The following is a 26,366-nucleotide window of genomic DNA, read 5'->3' on the forward strand; positions in this document are numbered from 1 at the left end:
ATTATTTCATCCTTCGATATATGGCACAAAAGAATAACATCGTATGCCCTTGTGGATCTGGCTTGTTTGGTGAGATCAAATTAGCGTACTATATGGGCAACCCCGTCAAGAAACGACGGGGAATTCGTGCCGCTATTAGTGCTTTTGACTGGAAATCGTATCGCTGTGTGCTACTCCCAATATCTGGTGGGAACCACTGGAGTTTTGTGATCATTGAGAATGCTACGCAACAAGGCCAAGCAAAAGCATATCACATCAACTCATTAAAGGGTGCCCACAGTACCGAGTATATATTCGTGATTCTGCAGTGGTTTTTCGCTCACGCTCTCACCATCAATGACACCTCATCTCCAGTGTTCGAATGGAGTACATATGCGTATAAGACGAAGCCTCAGCAGTCGAATTGCTTGGACTGCGGAATATACATGCTTTTCTACATGGATGTGATTGCAAGCATGATTTCGAGGTTTGAGCCAACTTCTATTACTGATGAGATCGAGAAATGGACGCGTGGTGGGTTGAATACAACGAAGGCAGAAAACTTTCGAGCGCTTCTACACAAAAAGATCCTCGACGATATGCATTAGGTCTCTTCTCCTGTGTAGCTTGTTTGCTTTAGTCTTAGTTAATATGAATTTCGTCGAGTTAATGTGAATTTTGTTCGAGTTAATGTGAACCTCGTCCGACTTATAGTGAATATCGTACGACTTATCTTGAATCTTGTCCGAGTTACTGTGAATCCAGTTCGGGTTAATGTGAATCTGCTTCGGATTGGGAGATATTCACATCAGGTCCTCCGCTCCATAGAAACCCTCTTAGGACCGGGACCGAGACCCTGTGGAAGGGATGATAACCCCTCATTAACTGGAGTTAAGTATTGGACTATCCGCCGGTATTTTATCTGTAATGTATTTCCAGATTATTTAAGATTATCTAGATTTTATGCAGCTCCAGCTGCATAAAATCTAGATAATCCAACTCCAGAAACTATAATCTGAACACACTGGATGGTCAACGTTGTCACCTTCACTAATTTCAACCTAGCTAGTCGGTAGTCAACGAATACGATGAAGCTAGCTATTTATGCGTGTAGCCTAGTACCTCCATCTACATATAAAGAAGTCTTGGTCTCGCCACCTATAGGGTTGGAAGTAGTTGTAGTGTTCAGGAGAAGTTAGAGATGCTCCTGCAGGATGCTAGACGACGATATGTTAAAGTAGACCCTATCGATGTGGAGCTGTGGACGAAGGCAGAGCCGCCGCGAACATGGATCCAAGAGCGATGAATATACGGGTTAAAGCGCTAAAGGAGTACACCATGGTTGTCGGTGGTCGAAGTCTAGAGGCGAGGTGGTTCCACTGGATGGAGCAGTGGTTTGATGGTATCTCTGCGACCACGATATTTTAATATTTTAAGGAACGAACAAACGGTACCATAGGATCAGCTTTGGCGTGTCCCTCTTGATCGTAAAGTTTTTATAAGCACCTATGCCACGTTACCACAGAGCTCTTCAATTCCATACTAGCTTGTGTACTCCACTGCGTGTGTGCTGTCAAACCCACTATTATAGGACAAGGATTTTCTGCATGTAGTGCTTGTTGCAGCAAGTCACGGTATCTTATCGGTCTTGTACTCGTCGATTCGCGCACATCTCTATATTTTTCGACAAAGAGGGCATGTGGTTTCCTCGGTTCCTTGTTCGTAGAGATAAGCCGTCATACAGTTGGTCACGAAATAGGTAGGTAGGAGTAGTTTCAGCCTAAACGTTGGCTCTTAGTTTTTTTCTGGCCCTACAGATGACTGATGCATGAGATCCAAGCTCATAACAGCAGAATTATTATGATAGCATGCTCGCTTCTGCCCATACTACAAAGCCGACGACCGTCGAGACCTATGCCAACCGCTTGATAAATCGCAAATCTACTGATAGCTGCGTGACGCAGGATGTTGAAGCTCTCGAGAAGTTTTTTGTCAAAGCAATATCAATGGGGTCATGCGTGTATGCATTATAGCGAACCACGGAGAGGCTGGTTCGTTCGATAACTATGGTTTAGTGCGTACTGCAAATGCTACCGTACGTACGTACGAACAATTCCCCGCCGGATATGGCGCCTACGCTGACGGGCAGTCGACGAACGCCGCGGACTGGTCGGTGGTCCTCACCTTGCAGAAGCGGCAGACATTGTCAATGCAGCCAACCCCGCCGTTCGCGCACGACGTGTCCGTGAAGATGTTGATGCCCGCAGCAGCGTCTCCATCCGACACAACCTGAGTGCACACTGCGTCGGAGGTCGGGGCGGCGGTGGTCGTTGCTGGCGTCGCAGTGGGGGCATCCGTTGGCGCGTCCGTGGGGGCATCGGTGGGAGCATCGGTCGGGGAAGCAGTCGGGGCTTCGGTGACAACCACAGCCGCCGTAGTGATAACGTTGGTTGAATATCCGGTGGACGCCGTGCAGTTCACGAACGCCGTCGACTGGATCGTGGTCAACACCTTGCAGAACCGGCACACGTTGTCGATGCAGCCGACACCTCCGTTCACGCACGAGGTGTCAGTGATGATGTTAATGCCGACCGATGCATCACCCGACGAGACAACCTTGGTGCACACGGGCTGATCGGTGGGGGCGTCGGTGGGGGCATCGGTCGGCGCATCGGTCGGCGCATCGGTCAGCGCATCGGTGACGGTGGGGGTATCCGTCGGGGCATCGGTAGGCGCATCCGTTGGGGCGTCGGTGGCAACCGTGCCGAGAATGACGCCGCAGTCCGTGAACGCCGCCGACTGGCTCGTGTACACGAGGCGGCAGTAGCGACACACGTCGCTGATGCAGCCGATGCCGCCAGTGGCGCAGGTCGTATCCGTGACGATGGTGATGCCGGCCAAGATGTCGCCCTCGGCTGCCACTTGCTGGCACGTGCTGCCCGAGGCTGGTGCTGCGGTCGGAGTGTCGGTCGGCGCGTCAGTAGGAGCATCGGTCGGTGCATCGGTAGGAGCACCAGTAGGCGCGTCCGTGGGAGCCTCCGTTACCGTGGCAGCGGCGGCGCCAGGAATGCTGCTACAATCCGTGAATGCTGCCGACTGCACCGTGGCTCGCACTCTGCAGAATCGGCACACGTTGTCGATACAACCGACACCGCCCGCGCTGCACGAGGCATCGCCAACAATGTCAATGCCGGCCGCTGCGTCGCCGTCGGAAACCACAAGCGTGCATGCGGCATCGGTAGTCGCGGGTGCATTGGTACTTGACGCTGAGGCATCCGTAACAACCGCGATCGGTGCGGGGGTCGTGACTGTGCCGACCGTGACAAGAGTGGTCGTGTTGAAGTCCGCGCAGCCCAAGAATGCTGTCGACTGCGGCGTCTCCTGCACCTTGCAGAAACGGCAGTGGTCGCTGAAGCAACCGAGACCTCCGTACAAGCAGTCCGTGTCCACCACCGCAGCGATGCCGGCCGCTGCGTCTCCTTCGGAGATCTCGCAGGGCCCGGTGGTGACCACTAACGGTGCCATGGACGGGAAGTTGGCTCCGAACGACGAGCAACTCTCGAATTGCGTCGACTTGGGCGTGTCGATAAGCTTGCAGTAGCGGCAGTGGTCGTTGTAGCAGCCGAGACCGCCGTTGGCGCAACCGGAGTCATCGACGACGCGGACACCGAAGCTCTTGTCGCCGTCGGAGACTTCGCACACGGTGGTAGCCGAGCCGTCCTGGGCCGTCGAGAGGGGCAGTGCGGCCAAGCTCAGCGCACAGAGGGCGACCGCCTGGACGTAGGCGCGGGTGGAAGCGCTGCGGGAGTACACCATGGTTGTAAGGGTGGGAGGTTGAGAGTAGCCGAAGCTGGGAGGGTTGGTTGCTGTGTGTCTGGCCGACGAAGCGAGTTGAGAAATGACTGGGATGTTTCTGTCCGAGGCGGAGTCACGGTCCGAACCTTGTAGTCGCCACTATAGTGCTTCGCTTGTGGTAGGCGGCAGCATGCTATCTTTGCCATTATCCCGATTCCCGTTTTGATAGCAACATCCCAGAGAAGCTTCGCCGACTACTCCAACTTCATGTATCGTGTTGCAAGTTTTCGGTAGTTGCCAACTTCCTCGGTGGAGTTTCCTTCGCGCCGACCTTTTTACTGTTGCACACTCGTACATTCGTGTGCAAAATATCGCTGCATGTCAATTCATGTAGTTCTTGAGCTACATTTATTCTAATGCGTATAAATAGTTATTCAGAAAGAGTGTATCTGTTAGCCTTTGTGCTTTGGTCTGCGTTGCATGCTGCCCTTACTGGGAATGCTATGACGTCGCGTAAGTAGTCGCGCAAGTACGAGGGGGGGGGTCTGCGGTTGTTAGCGCACGCCTGGCTGGCCCTGCGGCGATGGTGGATGCATACGCAAGTCGGCGTTGCTGTTGAGCTTTGATACGTCCACACAGGGCACGTACTTGGTTAGTGACTTGGGATCTGCGACCTGCTGGATTCCGGTGTATATGCCCGCCAATGTTGCGATGAACACAGTTGAGTGAAAGACGAAGGCTATTTGCCCGTAGCGCTTGAAAACTCGCTTAACCCGCGAGGTTATAGTTCTTGGTGACGATTGCTCGCAGAACGTTTAACGTTCGCAGAGGAAGTTATGTTCTGCACTGAAATGCAGAGGAATATCACCATGGAAACTATTGGGTTCTTCCTGCTTGCAACACTGGGTAGTCAAGTGACGTCGCATACTCAAGTTGAAGACATCTTCAGCAGTGAGAGACTCCTGAACAATTGGCGGTCCCGCAAAGCTGTAATTTACTCGAGGCTCACGAGTAAATTACTGCTTTGTATGCTCTGGCTATCAGTTGCACCGAAATTGAAAGTTGGGACATTGATGCTTTGAGAATGTTCTCGCCAGATACAGTACCAACAATAGCATCGACTGCATCACTGGAATTACAACAGTAGATGTATCGCCAAACTTGGCACCACATATACCCAGCAGCTAGACGCATGAGATCGTGTGTTGTCCGTGCTCTCCCTGCTATTTTTGGACCAACGGTATCTCCCAATGTTCCACCTAGGACTACGGATGCCATCGCTTCATGCGCCAAACTTATGGGAAGTTGATGATGCTGCCATGTAAACCAGACCAAGGTTCCGTGATCCTGCTTCGAAAACATCCCAGTCATTTCTCAACTCGCTTCGTCGGCCAGACACACAGCAACCAACCCTCCCAGCTTCGGCTACTCTCAACCTCCCACCCTTACAACCATGGTGTACTCCCGCAGCGCTTCCACCCGCGCCTACGTCCAGGCGGTCGCCCTCTGTGCGCTGAGCTTGGCCGCACTGCCCCTCTCGACGGCCCAGGACGGCTCGGCTACCACCGTGTGCGAAGTCTCCGACGGCGACAAGAGCTTCGGTGTCCGCGTCGTCGATGACTCCGGTTGCGCCAACGGCGGTCTCGGCTGCTACAACGACCACTGCCGCTACTGCAAGCTTATCGACACGCCCAAGTCGACGCAATTCGAGAGTTGCTCGTCGTTCGGAGCCAACTTCCGTCCATGGCACCGTTAGTGGTCACCACCGGGCCCTGCGAGATCTCCGAAGGAGACGCAGCGGCCGGCATCGCTGCGGTGGTGGACACGGACTGCTTGTACGGAGGTCTCGGTTGCTTCAGCGACCACTGCCGTTTCTGCAAGGTGCAGGAGACGCCGCAGTCGACAGCATTCTTGGGCTGCGCGGACTTCAACGCGACCACTCTTGTCACGGTCGGCACAGTCGCGACCCCGCACCGATCGCGGTTGTTACGGATGCCTCAGCGTCAAGTACCAATGCACCCGCGACTACCGATGCCGCATGCACGCTTGTGGTTTCCGACGGCGACGCAGCGGCCGGCATTGACATTGTTGGCGATGCCTCGTGCAGCGCGGGCGGTGTCGGTTGTATCGACAACGTGTGCCGATTCTGCAGAGTGCGAGCCACGGTGCAGTCGGCAGCATTCACGGATTGTAGCAGCATTCCTGGCGCCGCCGCTGCCACGGTAACGGAGGCTCCCACGGACGCGCCTACTGATGCTCCTACCGATGCACCGACCGATGCTCCTACTGACGCGCCGACCGACACTCCGACCGCAGCACCAGCCTCGGGCAGCACGTGCCAGCAAGTGGCAGCCGAGGGCGACATCTTGGCCGGCATCACCATCGTCACGGATACGACCTGCGCCACTGGCGGCATCGGCTGCATCAGCGACGTGTGTCGCTACTGCCGCCTCGTGTACACGAGCCAGTCGGCGGCGTTCACGGACTGCGGCGTCATTCTCGGCACGGTTGCCACCGACGCCCCAACGGATGCGCCTACCGATGCCCCGACGGATACCCCCACCGTCACCGATGCGCTGACCGATGCGCCGACCGATGCCCCCACCGACGCCCCCACCGATCAGCCCGTGTGCACCAAGGTTGTCTCGTCGGGTGATGCATCGGTCGGCATTAACATCATCACGGACACCTCGTGCGTGAACGGAGGTGTCGGCTGCATCGACAACGTGTGCCGGTTCTGCAAGGTGTTGACCACGATCCAGTCGACGGCGTTCGTGAACTGCACGGCGTCCACCGGATATTCAACCAACGTTATCACTACGGCGGCTGTGGTTGTCACCGAAGCCCCGACTGCTTCCCCGACCGATGCTCCCACCGATGCCCCACGGACGCGCCAACGGATGCCCCACTGCGACGCCAGCAACGACCACCGCCGCCCCGACCTCCGACGCAGTGTGCACTCAGGTTGTGTCGGATGGAGACGCTGCTGCGGGCATCAACATCTTCACGGACACGTCGTGCGCGAACGGCGGGGTTGGCTGCATTGACAATGTCTGCCGCTTCTGCAAGGTGAGGACCACCGACCAGTCCGCGGCGTTCGTCGACTGCCCGTCAGCGTAGGCGCCATATCCGGCGGGGAATTGTTCGTACGTACGTACGGTAGCATTTGCAGTACGCACTAAACCATAGTTATCGAACGAACCAGCCTCTCCGTGGTTCGCTATAATGCATACACGCATGACCCCATTGATATTGCTTTGACAAAAAACTTCTCGAGAGCTTCAACATCCTGCGTCACGCAGCTATCAGTAGATTTGCGATTTATCAAGCGGTTGGCATAGGTCTCGACGGTCGTCGGCTTTGTAGTATGGGCAGAAGCGAGCATGCTATCATAATAATTCTGCTGTTATGAGCTTGGATCTCATGCATCAGTCATCTGTAGGGCCAGAAAAAAACTAAGAGCCAACGTTTAGGCTGAAACTACTCCTACCTACCTATTTCGTGACCAACTGTATGACGGCTTATCTCTACGAACAAGGAACCGAGGAAACCACATGCCCTCTTTGTCGAAAAATATAGAGATGTGCGCGAATCGACGAGTACAAGACCGATAAGATACCGTGACTTGCTGCAACAAGCACTACATGCAGAAAATCCTTGTCCTATAATAGTGGGTTTGACAGCACACACGCAGTGGAGTACACAAGCTAGTATGGAATTGAAGAGCTCTGTGGTAACGTGGCATAGGTGCTTATAAAAACTTTACGATCAAGAGGGACACGCCAAAGCTGATCCTATGGTACCGTTTGTTCGTTCCTTAAAATATTAAAATATCGTGGTCGCAGAGATACCATCAAACCACTGCTCCATCCAGTGGAACCACCTCGCCTCTAGACTTCGACCACCGACAACCATGGTGTACTCTCTTAGCGCGTAGACCCGTGTCTACATCAAGTTCATCGCTCTTGGAGCCATTATCGCGGCGGCTCTGCTTTCGTCCACAGCTCAGCACGAAACTTCCTCCAGCACTTGTTCAAGAGGCGACCAGAGTTTTGGCATTCGAGCCGCCGACGACTCCAGATACTCCGAGGGCGGCCTCGGCTGCTACAGTGACCACTGCCACTACTACGAGATCCTCGACACACCCAAGTCGACGCAGTTCGAAAACCGTACTGCACTCGGCGCAGGAATTCCCACCATGGCGCCGCTGGTGGTCTCCACGGGCCCCTGCGAAGTCTCCGAAGATGACGCAGCAGTTGGTATCGCAGCCGTAGTCGACGCGGACTGCCTGTATGGTGGTCTTGGTTGCTTCAGCGATCACTGCAGATTTTGCAAACTGGAGGAGACAGAGAAAGCGGCTGCATTCCTGAACTGCACGTCTGTAGATTCTGTCGAATAAGTGAGCTGCGACGCCGATGTCAGCGGGCGGTGACGGCCATCTCATGCGCGAGGGCCTTGGGCTGCCCGGTATAAATCTGAGCTCGATGGCTCTTCGCGACGGCTGCAGCCTCCCGTCGCTTTGGAAATGCTCAGCGCTTTGCGTCTTCGAGCAAGCCTGCTCCTGCCTTGCAGGGATTCGAAGGCAGCCACGTCAGCGGTTTTTTCTCGGCCAACCGGGCAGGTCTTTGCAATTAATTGCGGCGCGAGAGAGCTGGGCCCGACTGTCAATTGCCAGGATTGCTCGCGTCCAGCTTGACATGCAACGCGCCAGTTTTCTGCTTGGGGTCGCGTACGTGGTTTTTCTGCAGAAAAACGCGCCCATCCACCTACTTATTCCGGACCATACTAACACCGTCCCAAGCCCCTTCCACGTCCCGTTAAAATATGTGCATGTGACATCAACGCGTCGATGCTGAAAGTGGGTCGGGTCGGGTTCAAGCCCACCAGCCCATTCGAATACAAGCATCCAGTCATCCACGCGGGTTTTCGAGTCACCAACTCGTCGCGACCCGCCACATGGCGCCGCGTATCTTACCCGCGCCGCAAAGCTTCACCTCGTTTGACCTCATTATCCAATTTCCTCGCGTCCTCGCAAGTGGCCCCCTCCCTCCCAAACTTTATCTACAATGGCCCGCACGTACCTCATCGGTGGCAACTGGAAGTGCAACGGCACGGTGCAGTCCGTGAAGGACCTGTGCGCGCTGCTGAACAAGGTGGAGATCGCCTCGGACAACGTGGAGGTGGTGGTGGCGCCCCCCGCGCTGCACATCGACCTGGCCAAGTCGCTGCTGCAGAAGAAGATCGCTGTGAGCGCGCAGAACGTGAGCCTCACGGGCCTGGGCGCCTACACGGGCGAGATCGCGGCCGAGCAGCTGCTGGACTTCGGCCTCGAGTGGACCATCACGGGCCACTCGGAGCGCCGCGCCTACTACAGCGAGAGCGACGACGTGGTGGCCCAGAAGACCAAGCGCGCGCTGGACCTGGGGCTCAAGGTCATCTTCTGCATCGGCGAGTCGCTCGAGCAGCGCCAGGCCAACAAGACGCTGGACGTGCTCATCCGCCAGACGCAGGCGCTGGCCAGCATCGTGAGCGAGGCCGACTGGAAGCGCATCGTGATCGCGTACGAGCCCGTGTGGGCCATCGGCACGGGCGTCGTGGCCACGCCCGCGCAGGCGCAGGAGGCCCACAAGGACCTGCGCGCCTGGATCGCCGACAAGGTGTCCCCCGACGTGGCCGAGAGCGTGCGCATCATCTACGGCGGCTCCGTCAAGGGCGACAACTGCGAGGAGCTCATCGCGCTCAACGACGTGGACGGCTTCCTCGTGGGCGGCGCCGCGCTCAAGCCCGAGTTCGAGAAGATCATCAAGAGCGCCTTCTAAGCGGCCGCAGCTCTCTAGGAGCTTGGGCGGACAGCAGCCTGTTGAGTTAATAGCACACAATAAAAAAAACTTCAGAAACACAACGGCGCCCTGGTTGCGGGGCACTGGAACCTGAGATTTTGGTGACGCTGTCGAGCATCATGGAGATTTGCACGCCGTGAACGTTTACCCTCGGACCGATTTCCGTCGAGTCATTGCGCCCCATCGTGGTGGCCCCGGAACGCAGCTCATCCTTCATCGCCGCTGTCCTGCACTCTACAGCATCCAAAGACCCTCTTCCAGCAACTTCATCCGTTGCCATTGCACTACTTCGATGAGCCCATGTTCTGAAGCAACCACCGCAGCGCTTCCAAATGGCCACTGCTGGCAGCCGCACTACGTGCAATTGCATCGTGATATTACGCCCAACAAACTTGCTGCCTGGATTGGACTAGGTATCTTATTCCATATCTCTATGCATTCTCTAATGCTGGGGAGTGAAGCAATGCAACATGCTACAGGAGATCACAATCGCCCTTCGACAACATCGTGCATTTTGTCCGGATAGTTGAAGCTGAGTGGGCTATTCAACTTGGATAATCCAAGAATGGGATGCTGCAGGCAGTGCGTGGTGCGGTTTTGGAGAGAAAAACCCCATCGCATTGATGCTGACCGAACGAGAGAGCCCAGTGGGTCGAGGCTTGTCCTTCTTCCGAGAAGAAGCTCTGACGTGGCACGCCAAATTCCACCCATGCACGCTGATTTATTGGAAATTTTCGACGATATCTGTAATGCCGATGGATCACTGCAGGCGTCGGAAGATACAGATTTTTATTGTAGGGCTCTTGGTAATAACCGTGACAAAAGCAATAATAGTATATTGATCCATATATCTATTATTGTGTAGGCTGGCCCTGTACATTATCCTGTTCAATGATGTCCTTGGCCGATGCAGCTGGAACTTGTCATTCCGTTAGCTGTATCTCCTTGCTCATCGCCGCAGCCACAGTGTGTCGGGTCCATTCGCCTTGAGGAGCATCACCATCTCAAAATTCATCGGCAGCAAGCTACTGCGGTGCGGGGTCACTCCAATCTTGGCATGAGAAAAAAGGCGCTCGCACCTGTTCTTGGTGGGCGAAATTTTATATATTTAAGACGTTTCGTGATGTCCTCGTGATTGGCCGAAACAGAGTGGGTGCTGCGCTCTGATTGGACTGTGACTCAACTCACTATACTACTGTATTGCATACTAAAGCAAAGACGTTTAGAAAAGTGTGCTGGCATTTTCAAGTATTGTCAAGACTTGCAATAATAGGCGAATGAAGATAACTTCAATAATAAGTAATTGTTGAAGACCCCTACACTATATATGGAATATGGTATTGTATTTTCCGAGGCCTGGACCAAAAACAACGCTACCAAACTGCTAGTGGCCATGGTTAATCGTGAGCGCATTGGCGATTGCGTGGAGATGCTGGAGTACTTCAAGGAGCACAGAATCGCTCCCAGACCGCTCACTTACACCGCCGTGTTCAGGACGCGGAGGGGGACGGTCTACTGCTGCAATTATGACCTGAATGCTGCATAGCGGCATGTTCTTGAGCGCGCGGCAATGCGCTCTGGCTTTGAATATCGCAATGAAGCTGAAAAACCACGAAATAGTGAGCAGCATCATTGACCACATGCAGAAGAACGCCAGGTACATCAGCACCGAGGACTACGAAAGGATCACGAGCAGCTTTGGACGTGCTGACGAGTGGACGGCGACAATTCAAACGCTATCCAAAGTAGTGAGCGATCGCTATGGGAGTTCAACAGCAGCTAGTCATAATGCTTGCAGCAAATGAGTTTCCGCAGTAATATGAGCTAGGGTACTTACAGGGAGCGCGGTAAGAGCGCACTGTATCACATCTATTGTTTGGTTTAACGAAAGATTCCACGGAAAGCAGTGTACCACGCACTAGCTACAAGAACTTTGTGTCGACCCACCACTCGGACGCGTAGTTCTCACCGAGAGTCTGCGTGATGGGGTAAGGAGCGCTAAGTTGTCCGCTGAAAGGCGCTCGCTGAGCCGTAGCTGCACCGGGTCCGCTGTTGTTGAACTCCTTGAAGAAGATGTTGGCCGTGCTGGACGTGCTGTCCCAAGTGGCCCAGCCCTTCGGGTTCACGACGTCGCTGATCTCGCTGTTCTGGAAAACGACGCGGGAGTACGGACGCCACGGGCGACCCAGGTAGGTCGATCCGGTGCCGCTGGAGCCGAACACGCGAGCGCGGTTGAAGATGTACTCGGACAGGTTGGAGCTGTTGCCATTGCCGTTGGCGGTGATGTAGCCCTTTCCAACGCTCTCAAGATCGCAGGACTCGAACCACGCCTTGGCCTCAAGACCGAAGATGAAATCCACAGCGCCAGCGATGTACGACCGGGCGTAAATCTCGTGGCCCCTGTGGGCACACAGCGTATCCTGGTAACCTAAAAAAACTCGTTAGCAAGTGACAACAATGACAACCTCAAGTTCAAAACAAAAACAAACAAACCTGTCATGTTGCAGCCATAGAAACCGTAGTTGGTGTCGTTGAGGTATACCGCAACCGCCTGACCGCCTTGCTGGATGTTGCCGGCCGTGTTGGCGATGTTGAAGTTGTATACCTTGATGTTACGGCCGCGGAGACCGAGCGTCGTGGCGAGGTAATTGCGCTCGTCCGTGATCTCGGGAGGGATGTCTTTGTTCGCCTTGGCCTGGGTGATGGTCACCTGGTTGTCAGCGTACGACAGCGTGTTGCACGTGTAGCCCTGCAGCACGAGCGGACCGTTGAGCGGCGGGACGAACACTTGCTCATGGTACACACCCGGGAGCACGAAGATGGTGTGCTCAGCCGTGTCGTTGACCACTTTCGCCACCGCTTGCGACACGGTCGGGAAGCTGCCGCTGTATTTGCCGGTCGTGTCGACCACGAGAGCTCCCGCAGGGGGCACGGTGCGGGCGTTGGGGCCGCTGCATGCAACGTCGGTGGCGCCGAAAGCGCTCGCAGCCAGACCAGCGAGCGCCACAAGAGGCAACGCAAAGGAGCGCATGGTCCGTTGACTTGAGGTGGGTGGGGTGAAGAGCACAACCCAAAGTGTGCTTGTGTAAAGCAAGCAGCTTGCATGCGCAGGACATTGTAAGACGCGCGCGATCATGGTGTTGTGAGAACGACATGTCGTGGTCCAGACAGCTGTGACGATAAGAAGAGATACAGGTGCTGCTGTGTCATCACAGTCTTAAAGCCCAAGTGGTACAGTACATACAGCGCTAGAGCCAGAAACCTTCTGTGAAATCAGAAGGCAATTTGGTGCTTACAGTAACGAGCAGGTGATCCAGTTTGACAAATGTTTTACAGATTACGTGATCAATGTTTGGACGACAAATTCGGTATGGTACATCATGCCAATAAGCACTGTACATACCATAAGGAATAGGATAGGTAATATACATGGGCAGGCCTCACAAAATCAGGTAGTGTGTGAAAAGAAAGTTTAAAATGCCTAATTCTATTTTCTCAAAATACCTAATTCCGGACATGCCTGAAACAACCCCAGCTCGCAGTCTATTCGCGTCGCTGCCTATGCATTCCACCTTTCGGCGCTCTCCATCTCCTAGCACGAATGGGGAAGACAAAAGGATCATAGGCGAGGGTCTAAGAAGGGTGCTCGTGGAGACCAACATACCGCACCACAGCCTAAAGTCACTGGTGCAAACCGCTGTGTCAACACTGCCCTTGTGCAAACTAAAATCACCGCAGCAGCGACAAAAATGGATCCCAAATACGAGGCTGAGCTTGGCCTTCAGCCTTTGAGTTCAGGTGTTATTGATGGTGAAATTACTGATGTGGACTGCGAGGGCAATTACAGGTTACTGTTCGCATTCGTCGCTAGAGTGGCGGCGATATCGCCCGGCACTCACTCAGTTGAGAGTGAGTTCAGCGTCTTGAAGCAAGTCAAGAACCCGCAGAGAACTACTCTAACCAACTATGCAATGGAAGGCCAACTCCAGTCGCTGCAGTACTTCTTTTTGTTCGATCTAGCTGAACGCGTCGCTAGGAGTGCACGTAGCTAATTCACTTGAATAAAGTATACCACCTGAATGCCTAACTCGGATTGTGAGCCATTTGTATCGAACTACCTAATCAGACTTTTCCAAAATGCCTAATCGAGGTCAAATTAGGTGGGTAGGTATTTCTGCCTAATTTTGAGAGGCCTGTACATGGGTCTTCTTCTCATACTACAGTAGTACCGACTAACCTTTGTTATCACCTTCCATATGTTATGGCTTACAGCATTGATATAGCCAATCAGAGCTTGCGCGGGAAAGACCTCCGTGCACCCTTTGTTATTGCATACTACTCCGTCTCAAAATTGATGTCCCATTGTTGTAGAACACATGCATGTTTTGTCAATATTTCGTCTTTTGCAGCGCGGTTTGGCAAATACGACGCGCGCGGCGCGTTCTCACGGTTTGAACCGTGTGCTTATTTACTCAGCACGGTTAGTTTTGACAGCAGAGTGACGAAATGAATGGCCACGGAGGTGATTTAAGAGCTGGGACAGGGCGGCAGATCGCAGATGTCGCCCTTCCTCCTCAAACCAAGCGTCCAGCTCCGCCCATTCTCCTACTTTCCCAGTCCAATGGAGGTTTCAAGCACGCCGCGAAAACGGGAGCTCACTTTGATGAGCTCATTGATGCCGTTACAGCAGCGTACTGGGAGCTACCGCCATCGACAATAATGCCGCGTTCTTAAGCCTGCAGGGGTCGATGGACTTGTGCATTCAGGATACAGGAGGCAACACGTTCAAGCCTCCTCACCGAAGTTTCAGCGGGAGGGAAGACTGCCTCTGAGCCTTCAGTGCTCCCCCAAAACAGCCGTAATTGTGTCGCAGCATTACAGGGAGCAGACTACTCACCATAGTTAAATCAAATACAGTTTGAGGACATCATTTTCGAGACAAAAAAAAAGGTGGGATGGGACATCAATTTTGAGACGGAGTGGTACAGGCCTCGAACTGTATGTTTCGGAGCCCATTTTGCCATCCGATGGCTCGCACGCAGCGCCGACGCCCAAAAGGACGCCGTCGTAAGACGAAGACGCACACTATTTCATCCTTCCCCGCGTCACAAAGGTCTTCGCCCATTTTGTTATCTACAATGATATCGAGAAGATTGTCAACCACTTCAGTCCTGAGCTGCCAGCGGCTAAATTGGACGAAGTGCTCAGTGCAGGATATCTAGATACCGGTAAGGCTGTAGGTGCTTTCAGCCTGGACGATGATTTGACGTAGTGTTCGGGGGTGTACCTGAGCTTAACATTGAATAGACTCTATTTGAATCCTCCATGCATTCAATCGTACGGTTCCGATAGACAGGACATCAAATATCTGGTCTACCTATGTATGTTGGTACACCAAAGTGTACTAGTATGTGATACCACGATATCTACCGACTAACCTTTGTTATCACATACGCTTTAGTATACCGACACGGTCGGGAAGCTGCCGCTGTATTTGCTGGTCGTGTCGACCACGTGTAAGCTGCTTGCTTTACACAAGCACACTTTGGGTTGTGCTCTTGACCCCACCCACCTCAAGTCAACGGACCATGCGCTCCTTTGCGTTGCCTCTTGTGGCGCTCGCTGGTCTGGCTGCGAGCGCTTTCGGCGCCACCGACGTTGCATGCTGCGGCCCCAACGCCCGCACCGTGCCCCCTGCGGGAGCTCTCGTCCAGGACATTGTAAGACGCGCGCGATCATGGTGTTGTGAGAACGACATGTCGTGGTCCAGACAGCTGTGACGATAAGAAGAGATACAGGTGCTGCTGTGTCATCACAGTCTTAAAGCCCAAGTGGTACAGTACATACAGCGCTAGAGCCAGAAACCTTCTGTGAAATCAGAAGGCAATTTGGTGCTTACAGTAACGAGCAGGTGATCCAGTTTGACAAATGTTTTACAGATTACGTTGATCAATGTTTGGACACATCACGCCAGTAAGCACTGAACATAAGGAATAGGATAGGTAATAGACATGGGTTCCAGTCGACCTTCCTAGTACCATATTAACGGATTTCACCGAATAGTACCCTGGTCATTATTTACTAAACCGTGCTAATGCGCGGAGAAGCTCTGGATTCTATCATGAAGTAAGTTCTGCTTCTTAGCTACACAGCTTCTCTACTTCTCCTAGTGCATCTTGAAGTGTTGTAGGAAATCCAGTTAGTCGTTCTGTTAGATAAGAGTTCTTTCATCGTCTTAACTGGGGTCATCTCGATATAAAATGAAGTCTTTTGTGGGTTAGGACACGTTGGGTGGGCAAAGGACCAAAAACCATTCGATCAACCGTGAGTCCTTGACATTTGTCGTTTGTTGGTTGAGTGCTTCGAATGCGAGTACTGCTGTGACAATAGATTATCTATTTTTGTAGTGCGGCTGCCTGTGACGATGATGCATCGCCAGTCTGCCTACCAACTTGCAACAACCTGCATCCAGCAACCTGAAACCAACACTAGCAGCGTCCGTTTCCCAACGGACTGACAGGCACACGCAAGCTCCCTCTGGAGCCAGGTAACAGCCGTAGCCCAGAGCTCCTTTCATTTGCTTCATTCAATCTATCAGTCTTCAATTTTCCTACTCTATCTCAAGTCCTCCGCAAGACTCCGTTCTACAGATCACGTGACAATTTCGAAATTAGGAGTGAAAACTCTGTACGACCGTATTCGAGGCACTACCGTGTATACCCGACTAAGTGCGATTTAACTGCATGCCAAGACCCAAGACTCCCCGCGCTACTGAAGATACATCGCCGAACCTGAGACCGCGCCAGCAACCAAGGACCGACGACAACGACATGGATCAATATCCGACGCCAGGGCAGCCTGCTACTAATTCAACTCGCACACCGGCGCCTCAAGGCCCGAGTGCATCATCTTCAACGTCACCACCCCCGCAATTTCCCGGTGCGGCCATGCCACAGCCCGGGGTGGGCACTAGTGACGCATTTCTGGGTCAGCTGCTGCACATGATGACCATGCAGCAACAGGCCATGCAGCTGCAACAACAGCAATTTCAATCCTTCATGGAGCAACAAAGCAACTTTCAGCGCGAGATGTTTGAGCAACAGTCTCGTGCTACTCGCCAGAAGCACAAAACCGACCCTCAGAAGTTCTACGGGCGAGCTGGCGAGGACCTAGAACTATGGCTCTTTTCTATCGAAGAACACCTGAGCAGCTTTGCTGTCGAGCGCGACAGCTGCGACTCGCGATTTGTCGACATGGTCGTCCCGTTTCTGGGACCGGATGCCATGTCCTGGTACCGGGAGTTCAAGAACATCCTCGGTGACCAGCCTCGGACTTGGTTCCTCTTTAAACAGCAGATTCGTGTTCGCTTTCGTGAAAGCGATTTCGAGTTCAAACTACTCTCAAAATTGCACGATCTCCAGGTGACGGGCACACAGCACGAATATACATCCAAATTCATGCTGCTGCTGTCCCAATCATCGCTGGAACTGCCAGAAATGGTTAAGCGCTGGCTGTACCAAGAGAATCTGCGCCCAGATACCTCGAGCCACATCTCCCAGAACATCCCGTTGACACTGCAAGAAACTATCGACCACGCGCAGCGCTTTGAAGACGCGCGCAAGCCCTCGAAGTTCCGCCAGAATCAACCCCAGAATCAGAATCAGAAGGGTTCGGGGTCAACTTCAACTTCGGCTTCAACTCGACTTGACGCTGCCGGTTCGACTAAGCCCAATTTCCGGAAGAGCAAACCCGCCTCGGGGGCTAGTCAGCCTAAAGTGACTGGTTTTGTACCCACTTGTCACCACTGCGGTGTGGAGGGCCACATCGCACCTGCCTGCCCAGATCGGCAGCAAGGTGGTGGTGGCAAGCCAAAAAACTAGGTGACTCGGTGGGCTGGCGCCCCACCGAGTCTGACGCTTCAGCCGCCCGCCATGCGACTGCAAGCCGTCAAGCCAAGGTTCGGTCTCATATCGCCTCTCAGAGCTTCAACTATGGCACTGACGAAGCGGTCTTCAGATCGACCTCCAACAAAATTTATGGCTACCTAGAGCAGCATGGCCGTGTCGGTAGCCATGCTGCATCTACATTTATCGATAGTGGTGCTTCGTTCAACGCGGTATCACCACGACTCGTTGAGTCTCTGCAGTTGCCTGTTCGAGACTACTCTAAACCCCTTATAATTCGCTTGGGGAGCGGCTCAACCACGATTATTCCAAGACGAGTCGTCACGCTCAAGTTTGCTTTGGACGGATTCCCTCCTTACAGCTCCAAAGCTTTTGTACTGGATATTCCTGAAGGAAAGGATATTCTCCTCGGTATGCCGTGGCTAGTGGACACCAACCCCGATATTGATTGGTAGCTCAAAACTGTCCGACCACGCGACCGACTATCTGCACTTGCTTTTCACCCGTGCGTCCCCGTACAGCCTGCGCGATGTATTGCAGGGCAACGTCGCGGCAGCACCCGACGTACCGACCAATCGGATGACGAAGCACTTCTCAACTATTACTATTTACATGGGCATCACTCGGATGTTGGAACTACGAGGCTAGTTCGACCTCGTCACCTACGTCGCCTCCTTCGTGAATGCGACAACGAGTTCTGCTTCTTTGTGAACCCCAGTGATGAACCCAGCAAGGCAGACCTGGCGTGGGAAAAGCTGAAAACGTCTCCTGCTTACCCGCTTGTGATCAAATTCCGCGATAAAGTTTTTCGCAGTCATCTTCCAGCCGTTCCCCCCCACCCGCCAAGCTGGTACGGACGCCAAGATCGAGCTAGAAGACGACGTTCCTATTCACCGCAAACAATTCCCGGTTTCTGCCGAGCAACGTGAGGCTATCCGTGCGTGGACGGCTGAGATGCTGGACGCCAAGATGATCAGGCCCTCCACTTCACCGTACTGCGCCCCAACCTTCTGTGTCAAGAAGCGTACCGGGGAATGGCGAATAGTTCATGATTTCAGGGGGGCTGAACACAAAAATTCGCGTTCCAGCGAATCCAATCCCACGGAAGGACGATATTCTGCGCGCGATGGCCAAGGGCAAGCTGTTTTCCGCAATGGACTTGCTGTGGGGATTTTTTCAAGTCAAGCTGGTCGAAGAATCGATACCCTTTACTGCATTCGCTACCCCAGACGGCCTCTTCGAGTACTTAGTGACTCCGATGGGCATTTCCAGCAGCCCGTCATCGTGTAACCGCCTCGTGCAAGCGGTATTCTCGGATCTCCAGTCCTGCTGCCAGACGTACTTCGACGACCTTTTCGTGTTCACCTCCTCCGACTCGATCGATGACCACCTCGTCGCCTTGGAGAAAGTGCTAACAAGGTGCGCTGAGCAACATCTCTACATCAAGATCGAGAAGTGCACATTTTGTGCCACTGAGATCCCATGTCTCGGTGATTTTGTCGGAAAGGATGGCATTCGAATGGACCCCAGCAAAATTCAAGTGATAAAAGACTGGCCGACACCTCGCACGAAGCAAGAGCTGCAGTCTTTTCTCGGTACCTGCGTCTATGTGATGAAGTACTGCGATGGCTTCGGCGACCTGATGGCCCCGCTCACCGAACTGACAAAAGGCAAGAGCCGCCGCGACCCAATCACCTTCGGCGAGAAGGAGCAGCACGCATTTGATGAGCTCAAGCGTAAGCTGGCTTCCCCACCAGTCCTCGCGCACCCAGATTTCTCAAAACCATTTCACGTCAGTATGGACGCTTCAGACTTCGCAATCGGGGGGTACCTTTTCCAGTACGACGATTCCGGTCGCGAGCGGATCATCGCTTTCAATGGGCGTAAGCTTTCAAGGGCGGAACTCATTTATCCTACTCGCGAAAAGGAATTGTTAGCTGCGCTACACGCGATGCGAGTTTGGAAGGTCTATCTGATCGACCGACCATTCTTCATAAATACTGACCACCGCACGATCGAAGGCATCTTACAACAGCAGACGTGCTCTCAGAGACTTGCTAGATGGCTGAACGAGCTCGCACTTTTTCAACCTCAATTCAAGTGGGTCCCGGGTGCAACAAACGTGGTGGCTGACACAATCTCGCGCAATCCGAGCTGGAACGACGGTACCAGCCGAGCAGTTAGCCTTTCGGCTTTGTTATAGTCGCTTACTGGTCCAGAACCAACCGACGAAGAAGCACTATTTGCCCACTCAACTTCAACACCGGTCGATATCTCGGCGGAATGCAGTCGTCTTTACCCTTCGGACAAATATTTTGGGCCAATTTGGAGTTCACTCACGACGAATTCAACTCGGCCGCGCAAATATCAGCGCTTCGAGCTCTTAGATGGTCTGCTTTTCTTTCGGATTCGACCTGGCGCGCCGGCTCGAGTGTGTGTTCCAGCCGACACTGCGCTGATAAATACCATCATACACGAAGAGCATGACACACCGACTCGCGGTCATCCTGGACAGGCCAAGACACAACTACTCGTCGCGTCTAAATACTATTGGCCTGGCATGGTGAAGTCTATCCGCTCCTATGTCGAGACATGCGAACTTTGTCAGCGGAACAAGTACATTCGCGGCAAACCAACCGGGCATCTTCACCCTTTGGAGGTTCCCGAGCAGCGCTGGACCGACATCAGCATGGATTTCATGACGAATTTGCCCCAGACCGATACGGGTTTCGATGCAATTTTCGTTATTGTGGACCGACTTACGAAGAGGGCTCACTTCCTGCCTACCAAATCAAACGCGACAACTCGCGAGACGGCAAAGCTCTTTCGAGACTTTTACCAGCGGCTCCACGGATTACCCATGTCTATCGTCTCTGATCGTGACGCAAAATTTACTTCTAGCCTGTGGAAAACATCATGGACCTTCAAAGTACCAGGCTGAACCTCAGTACAGCATTTAAACCCTCCACCGATGGGCAGTCGGAGGTCACCAATAAGGTGCTGTCTGAATATCTTCGCCACTTCGTGAACCCGCATCAGAGCAATTGGGACGAGCTACTACCTCTTGCTGAATTCGCCTACAACTCCCGCAACCACGAGTCTATCGGGATGTCACCATTCATGGCGGATTTAGGCTACGAACCTCGGTCGGTGGCAGACTGCGTCATCCCACGTCCAACCCCGAAGCAGCGGCAGGCAACTTCATTTCTCGAGCATCAACAGACAATTCTCGGTCAAGCTCGCGACGCTATTGCTGCGGCTCAGGCCAATTGGCAGCGTAACTACGACAAAAACTGACCTCACACCACCTACAGCGTTGGCGATGATGTACTACTAAACACTCGCAACCTCGAATTGGATCACGTCGGTACGGATGGTGCGCGAAAATTTGTCGCAAGATTCATCGGACCCTACCGCGTGACAAGCATCACGGGCCCCGATCGCTATAAACTCGATTTACCACCCGGGCTCCGACTTTTTCCCGAATTTCACGTCTCCATGCTTCGGCCATATCATCATGACGCCTCCGCCAGTAGGATCAACCGAGTTCAACCCGTGCTTACAGCTGATGGAGCCGTGGGTCACCTCGTTGCCGCGATCACCAAGCATCGGAGGCGCCACGGCCAGACGCAATACTTCGTACGATGGCAGGATTCTACGATCAGCCCTTCATGGGAACCGGTTCAAAATCAGAGTCAAGTCATCGGGCTTATTCGCCGCTACCTCGACACATTACCGAAAACTCGCGCTACTGCGGGTCTAAGGGAGGAACTGTGACGATGATGCATCGCCAGTCTGCCTACCAACTTGCGACAACCTGCATCCAGCAACCTGAAACCAACACTAGCAGCGTCCGTTTCCCAACGGACTGACAGGCACACGCAAGCTCCCTCTGGAGCCAGGTAACAGCCGTAGCCCAGAGCTCCTTTCATTTGCTTCATTCAATCTATCAGTCTTCAATTTTCCTACTCTATCTCAAGTCCTCCGCAAGACTCCGTTCTACAGATCACGTGACACTGCCTGGCAAGTAACTTGACCCCCCCCCCCCCCCCCAACGTCACGGCTGACCCCAAAAGCGCTGATACCTTGTTCAGCAAGCGCAAAAGTGAGTAAGTTTGGCTCACATTGCTCCCGGACCACGGTGCCTATGTCAGGCCACTATGAACAGAACCTCGTACGAATGAGAAGAGTGTCGCCACGTTAATAAGTGAAAGAAACCCAAACAGCCAAGAGTCGATCATAGAGACTTCGCTGTAATTATGCTACCGCACTTGCACTGCGGTGCACAGGGTAACTGTATTTATCGACTAGGATACCATACACTCACCGCCGCCCTGCTTAGTAGCTGGTCACGTTGAAGTGGTCCGCTGTCGTGACCTTGGCTCACGTCGAATTTAATACGTGCTTGAAGGCGTCCTCCTCCGAAGCGAACAGCTGCACCACCTCCTTCAGCTCGGGCGCCGCCAGCAGCGCCAGGTCCGTTTCCATCAAGAACACGCCCTTGCCCTCAGCCTTGTACTCCTTCTCCGACGCCTCGGTTCACGTCTCATTCAGTAAGGAGCACCTGGAATTACTCGTTCGACAGCGTGAGCGAGGCGTTGCTGTACGAGCCGCTGTAGCCCAGCGCCTTCTGCTTTGTGCCGTTCCCGTTGTTGGCGTCCGTGCGATCGCCCAGGAAGTCGATGGTCGCGTAACCGGCGTCCTCGAGGACCACCTGGCCCGCCAGCACGACCAGGTCGGCCTTTGACAGCGTTGGGTACGACTCCTTCACATGCTCCAGCGCGGAGATGATCTTGTCCACACCGCCGTTCACCGTCCAGTTCTTCTGTGGCGAGAAGCAGCGTGGCGTTGCTGGGACCTGGCAAGAAAGCCTGGATAGCTGAGTCCTGAGACGCGGTGCTGGGGCTTGGCAAGACAGCCTGGATAGCCGGGTCCTGTGACGCCTGCTCATAGCCACGCAATTCTGGCGTCACTGGGGCTTGGCAACAAAAACATAGATAGCTGAGCCCCGAGACGCCTGCTTGCAGCTACGAGTGCACGGGGGATCATATATGACCGAACAACGTAGCCTCGGTTAGGGAGCATGGGATCGTAGGATTGTGCTAACTGAGAATGGCATCGATCTATTTGTAGTCGGGCGGATATCTACTGCCTGGCCCCGTAACTTGAGCCCCTCATGAAGTTAACGCTAAATGACTACAAGCAACATCCAGATTGTCTTGTCACGCGAATGTCGCCCCTAAAAGACTCAAGCAACACGCACTGAATAATATACTATCCGCCCATGTATAAAACCTAACAGGCTCGTCCCGATACATTATTCTTTTGTCATCTTATAAGTGATACAGGGATCTGTGTTCATATAGGTACTAGTACCTGCACTCGTATCGCCCCAACTACTCTGGATAAAATCCAGAGAACTTTGCCCACAAAATGCAATCACATTTGGGAGGGGGGCTTCTGAACTGTGTAGGTTTACTAAAAATGCGGTAAGATGAGAGGCACTCGTAGAGAAATAATTCCAACTCGACAAAGAATACTTGTTCAGATTCACTCTATAAGCACTGCAAATAAAATCCCCTGCTACAAATGTATCGGATTAGAATGTGTTATATCTCAATATTGACAGTGCTACAATACTCCAAATATCGTGTATATTATCTCGTCGAGCGTTTAACGAGCTCCAGACATGATTATCCCATGTCCCGTGACCGGGCATACCGACTCCTTGCCAGGCAGTGTGCCGGACTCGCACGTCGGCCGAGCGATGGCTACATCCTGTGAGGGGTACCGATTGTAGGGTACCCCGACTCACGACCGGACCAAGTGATCGGCGCGTGGCCCCAGTGGGGTCCTGGGAGGTCTGTGAACGTCTCGCTCCCGCCAAGGACAGGTGTCGAAGTGCGAAACGATGGAAATGAACGTGTACTCGGAAGGGTTGTCACTCCTGAGGACGGAGGGCCTCCGAGGAGCCTTAAGGAGAGGTGTCAACTTTAGGATCGAGGGCGGCCAGGCCGGCCCTCGACTTGTATTGATCAGTCGTGAATCTTCCCTGTCTAACTGACAACTGATAACAAGAAGCTTTTGTATATTTTACTTAAGTTTCTCTGTTGTCTACCTGTCTAGTTCGTCGACACTCTATCGCCCTCGACCCCGTGTGAGCTCCTATCTCATCAACAGTCCCAGCGTACCCGATCCTGACGGTGGAGGTACACGAAACTCACGCTGCCTTCACCATTGTCGAACAGTGCCCAGATCGAGGGGCCAGCCCAGATTGCCGAAGTGACGGGCTGCTCTAGTTGGGACGCCCTCGCCTTTGCATTCGATCCACTTGATAACCTCTTGTTTGTTGGCGAGTGGGATCGCCGACCGCTTGCTTAACATTCTGTAAAAACCATTGTGATAGGAATAGCGGCAGCGATGCGAGTGCCACTGGTCCGGTGCATTGGTGGCTGAAAAAAAAAGCTCGCACCTCTGCTATTCGTTCAATACCAACAGTTCCACCGGGTCTATATTTTGTGTAGGCTTTTATTTTCTGATCCAAATTTTAAAACGTGACCGGGTTTCTATTTTGTGAAGTGTTTGTAATTGTAAAATCCGTTATTACCTAGGTAGAGCACCAATGCCTTCGTGATGGTGTCATAACGAAGGCATTGGTGGTGGTTGAAGGCGAAAGTGCGAGCTGTGGTGGGCTTTTCGTGCGGTGCAGCTCGAAAGGGAACTGGGCGATATGTAATAGACAAAGTTATCGTAATACAGCTTCAATCAATAACGGTTTTCTATCCTGATATTATTGAAGTATCCGGATAAAGAGGGTAATGATGGCACGCTAACATGTCACAGATTTCGCGCGCCAGGATAATATCCTGACGATACTCGCCGCCCAGCTTTGCCGTGCTACGAGTCGAGCGAGGGCCAGGAGTACCAGACAGCGCAAGACACTAGCTGACCGGATTGCAGGCTATTGCCATCGCCATCACGGGCGACAGACCCGTAGGCCGAGGAAGATCGCTGCTGCTTGGTTCGCCTTCAACTTCAACTTGCCCAGCGAATCGGATGCGACTGTAGCCATCTCGCGCACAGAAAAAAAACAAATTGCTTTTTGTCGCAGCGCGCAGGAAGATCCGACATGAGAATCCTGGGATTTCGTCCCAGCCCATTAGTAGTCGCATAGACAGCAAGTACTGTGGTATAGCTGGATGATCAGTGCGATCGGCCTATTCTGGGACAGCAACCCAGCTCGATTAACCCGCTCCTTCCCGTTGACGACCTCGACGCCCCATTGCAGACCGAGACGATGGACCGACTGGAGCGTCTGCAGCGCATGCTGCTGCCGAGTATCAAGACCGACCAGCCTACTTGCACGTTCGACGTGGAGGAATTGCGTGGCCTCGTGTTCAGGGGGATCTCAGAGACTGACATCTCTCCTCGAGGCCCAGCAAACAGTAGCGGTAAAGCTGGTACGGACACGGCGTCGGACGTCATCCGGCCGCTGGCGTGGCGCCTGCTGCTTGGTGTGGTCAAGGGAGATCCGCGCGAGTGGCCCGACCAGCTGCGGTGTCGTCGAGATGACTACTACATGTGGAAGCGCGACTTGGTAGGCCGCACCGCCTCTCAGCGCGGGAATGGGGCCGCTCGAACAGAGGCCGAGCACCACAGCGACATTTCCCTCATGAAAGAGATTGAAAAGGTAGGATAAACCTTGTCGATGTGTCATTTACCTCGTTGATAACTTGGTGCTGACCATATGACGGCAGGACGTGTTTCGGACGCGCAGCGAGCTGCCGCTCTTCTCGGGTGGGGGTATCGTGCAGCAGCAGATGCTCTGCGTCCTCTTCGTGTTTTCCAGGATACACTCAGACGTTGGATACATTCAAGGCATGAACGAGGTCCTTGCGCCGATAATCTACGTCTGTAGCTGCAACCCCGCCACGGTTTCGGCGTCCGAAGTGGAAGCCGACGCGTATCACCTGTTCGCAGCAGTCATGGCGTCGCTGCAGGTGCTCTACACTCGAACCCCGGAAAACCCACTCAGCGGCGCCGATCTGCAGATGACGCGCCTCGCAAAGCTGCTGCGGCAGCACGACGCCGCTCTGTGGCAGCACCTGGTGCGTTCAACAACCAGCGCACTCTTGAACCCGCAATGCTAACTTCCGTAGCTTTCGCCGAACAGAACTCCGTGAGGCTCACCCCGGACCTGTACAGCTTCCGGTGGTACATGACGCTGTTGGCGCGCGCGTTCCCCATGCCCGACACGCTCCGCGTCTGGGACGCACTGCTCGCCGACCCGAAGCGCTTCAGCTTCCTGCACTACGTCAACTGCGCCCTCGTCCGCTCCCAGCGCAGTTTTCTGCTGCTGCACGGCTTCACCACGGGCCTCAAGCGGCTGCAAAATCTGCAGTCCTCCGACGCCAACCTCGACATCCGCCAACTTCTGCTCTCCGCAGAGGAGATGCGCCAGCTCGATAGAAACCTCGACCAAGCCGCGAAAATCTGCTGAAAAGATATCGGCAACGGATCCGAAATCAGTCCGAAATCAGTGGCTTCGAGACTTGATAGTCGGCGAAACCGCATCGGGCGCCCGAAATTAGGCCATGTAGCAATAATCGATACCTCGTCGAATCGAATCGTCAGAAATTAGAGCCGAAATTATCCTAAGGCGAATGGCTCATCTTTGAAAATTGATAGTTGGCGAAACCGCATCAGGCGCCCGAAATTAGGAATTAGCAAATGGCTCGGTTTCAGGCTCGAAACCTAAATTCCCGAAAATCAGAAATCGAAAACAACCCCATCCCTTAAAGAACGCAGTCACCCTAAAACAGGCGGACACAAGATCGCGCGAAAGATC

At 53.6% G+C, this 26,366-nt stretch overlaps 6 protein-coding genes across 6 annotated transcripts; 3 read left to right on the forward strand and 3 right to left on the reverse strand.

Moving 5' to 3' along the window:
- Window positions 1-2,112: 2,112 nt before the first annotated feature.
- Window positions 2,113-3,795, reverse strand: IUM83_16723 (uncharacterized protein; the record flags this gene model as incomplete). The annotated part of the gene is made up of 1 exon (XM_067941628.1): window positions 2,113-3,795. The coding sequence occupies one exon, from the start codon at window positions 3,793-3,795 to the stop codon at window positions 2,113-2,115; it is 1,683 nt and encodes a 560-aa protein (XP_067783835.1).
- Window positions 3,796-5,227: 1,432 nt separating this feature from the next.
- On the forward strand, window positions 5,228-6,894 carry IUM83_16724 (Apoptosis-inducing factor B; the record flags this gene model as incomplete). Its single annotated transcript, XM_067941629.1, has 3 exons — window positions 5,228-5,525; window positions 5,845-6,548; window positions 6,619-6,894. 3 exons carry the CDS (start codon window positions 5,228-5,230, stop codon window positions 6,892-6,894), a joined length of 1,278 nt encoding a protein of 425 aa, XP_067783829.1.
- Window positions 6,895-8,840: 1,946 nt separating this feature from the next.
- Window positions 8,841-9,593, forward strand: IUM83_16725 (triose-phosphate isomerase; the record flags this gene model as incomplete). The annotated part of the gene is made up of 1 exon (XM_067941630.1): window positions 8,841-9,593. One exon carries the CDS (start codon window positions 8,841-8,843, stop codon window positions 9,591-9,593), a length of 753 nt encoding a protein of 250 aa, XP_067783881.1.
- Window positions 9,594-11,536: 1,943 nt separating this feature from the next.
- On the reverse strand, window positions 11,537-12,645 carry IUM83_16726 (Pectin methylesterase; the record flags this gene model as incomplete). Its single annotated transcript, XM_067941631.1, has 2 exons — window positions 11,537-12,042; window positions 12,108-12,645. The coding sequence occupies 2 exons, from the start codon at window positions 12,643-12,645 to the stop codon at window positions 11,537-11,539; spliced, it is 1,044 nt and encodes a 347-aa protein (XP_067783830.1).
- A 9,443-nt stretch (window positions 12,646-22,088) lies between these two features.
- On the reverse strand, window positions 22,089-22,469 carry IUM83_16727 (Catalase/peroxidase HPI; the record flags this gene model as incomplete). Its single annotated transcript, XM_067941632.1, has 1 exon — window positions 22,089-22,469. One exon carries the CDS (start codon window positions 22,467-22,469, stop codon window positions 22,089-22,091), a length of 381 nt encoding a protein of 126 aa, XP_067783831.1.
- Window positions 22,470-24,815: 2,346 nt separating this feature from the next.
- Window positions 24,816-26,018, forward strand: IUM83_16728 (TBC1 domain family member 13 protein; the record flags this gene model as incomplete). Its single annotated transcript, XM_067941633.1, has 3 exons — window positions 24,816-25,208; window positions 25,276-25,626; window positions 25,692-26,018. 3 exons carry the CDS (start codon window positions 24,816-24,818, stop codon window positions 26,016-26,018), a joined length of 1,071 nt encoding a protein of 356 aa, XP_067783836.1.
- Between the last annotated feature and the right edge of the window lie 348 nt (window positions 26,019-26,366).

The sequence above is a fragment of the Phytophthora cinnamomi genome (assembly GCF_018691715.1).
Source record: "Phytophthora cinnamomi strain GKB4 chromosome Unknown Contig95, whole genome shotgun sequence".
Lineage (NCBI taxonomy): Eukaryota > Oomycota > Peronosporomycetes > Peronosporales > Peronosporaceae > Phytophthora > Phytophthora cinnamomi.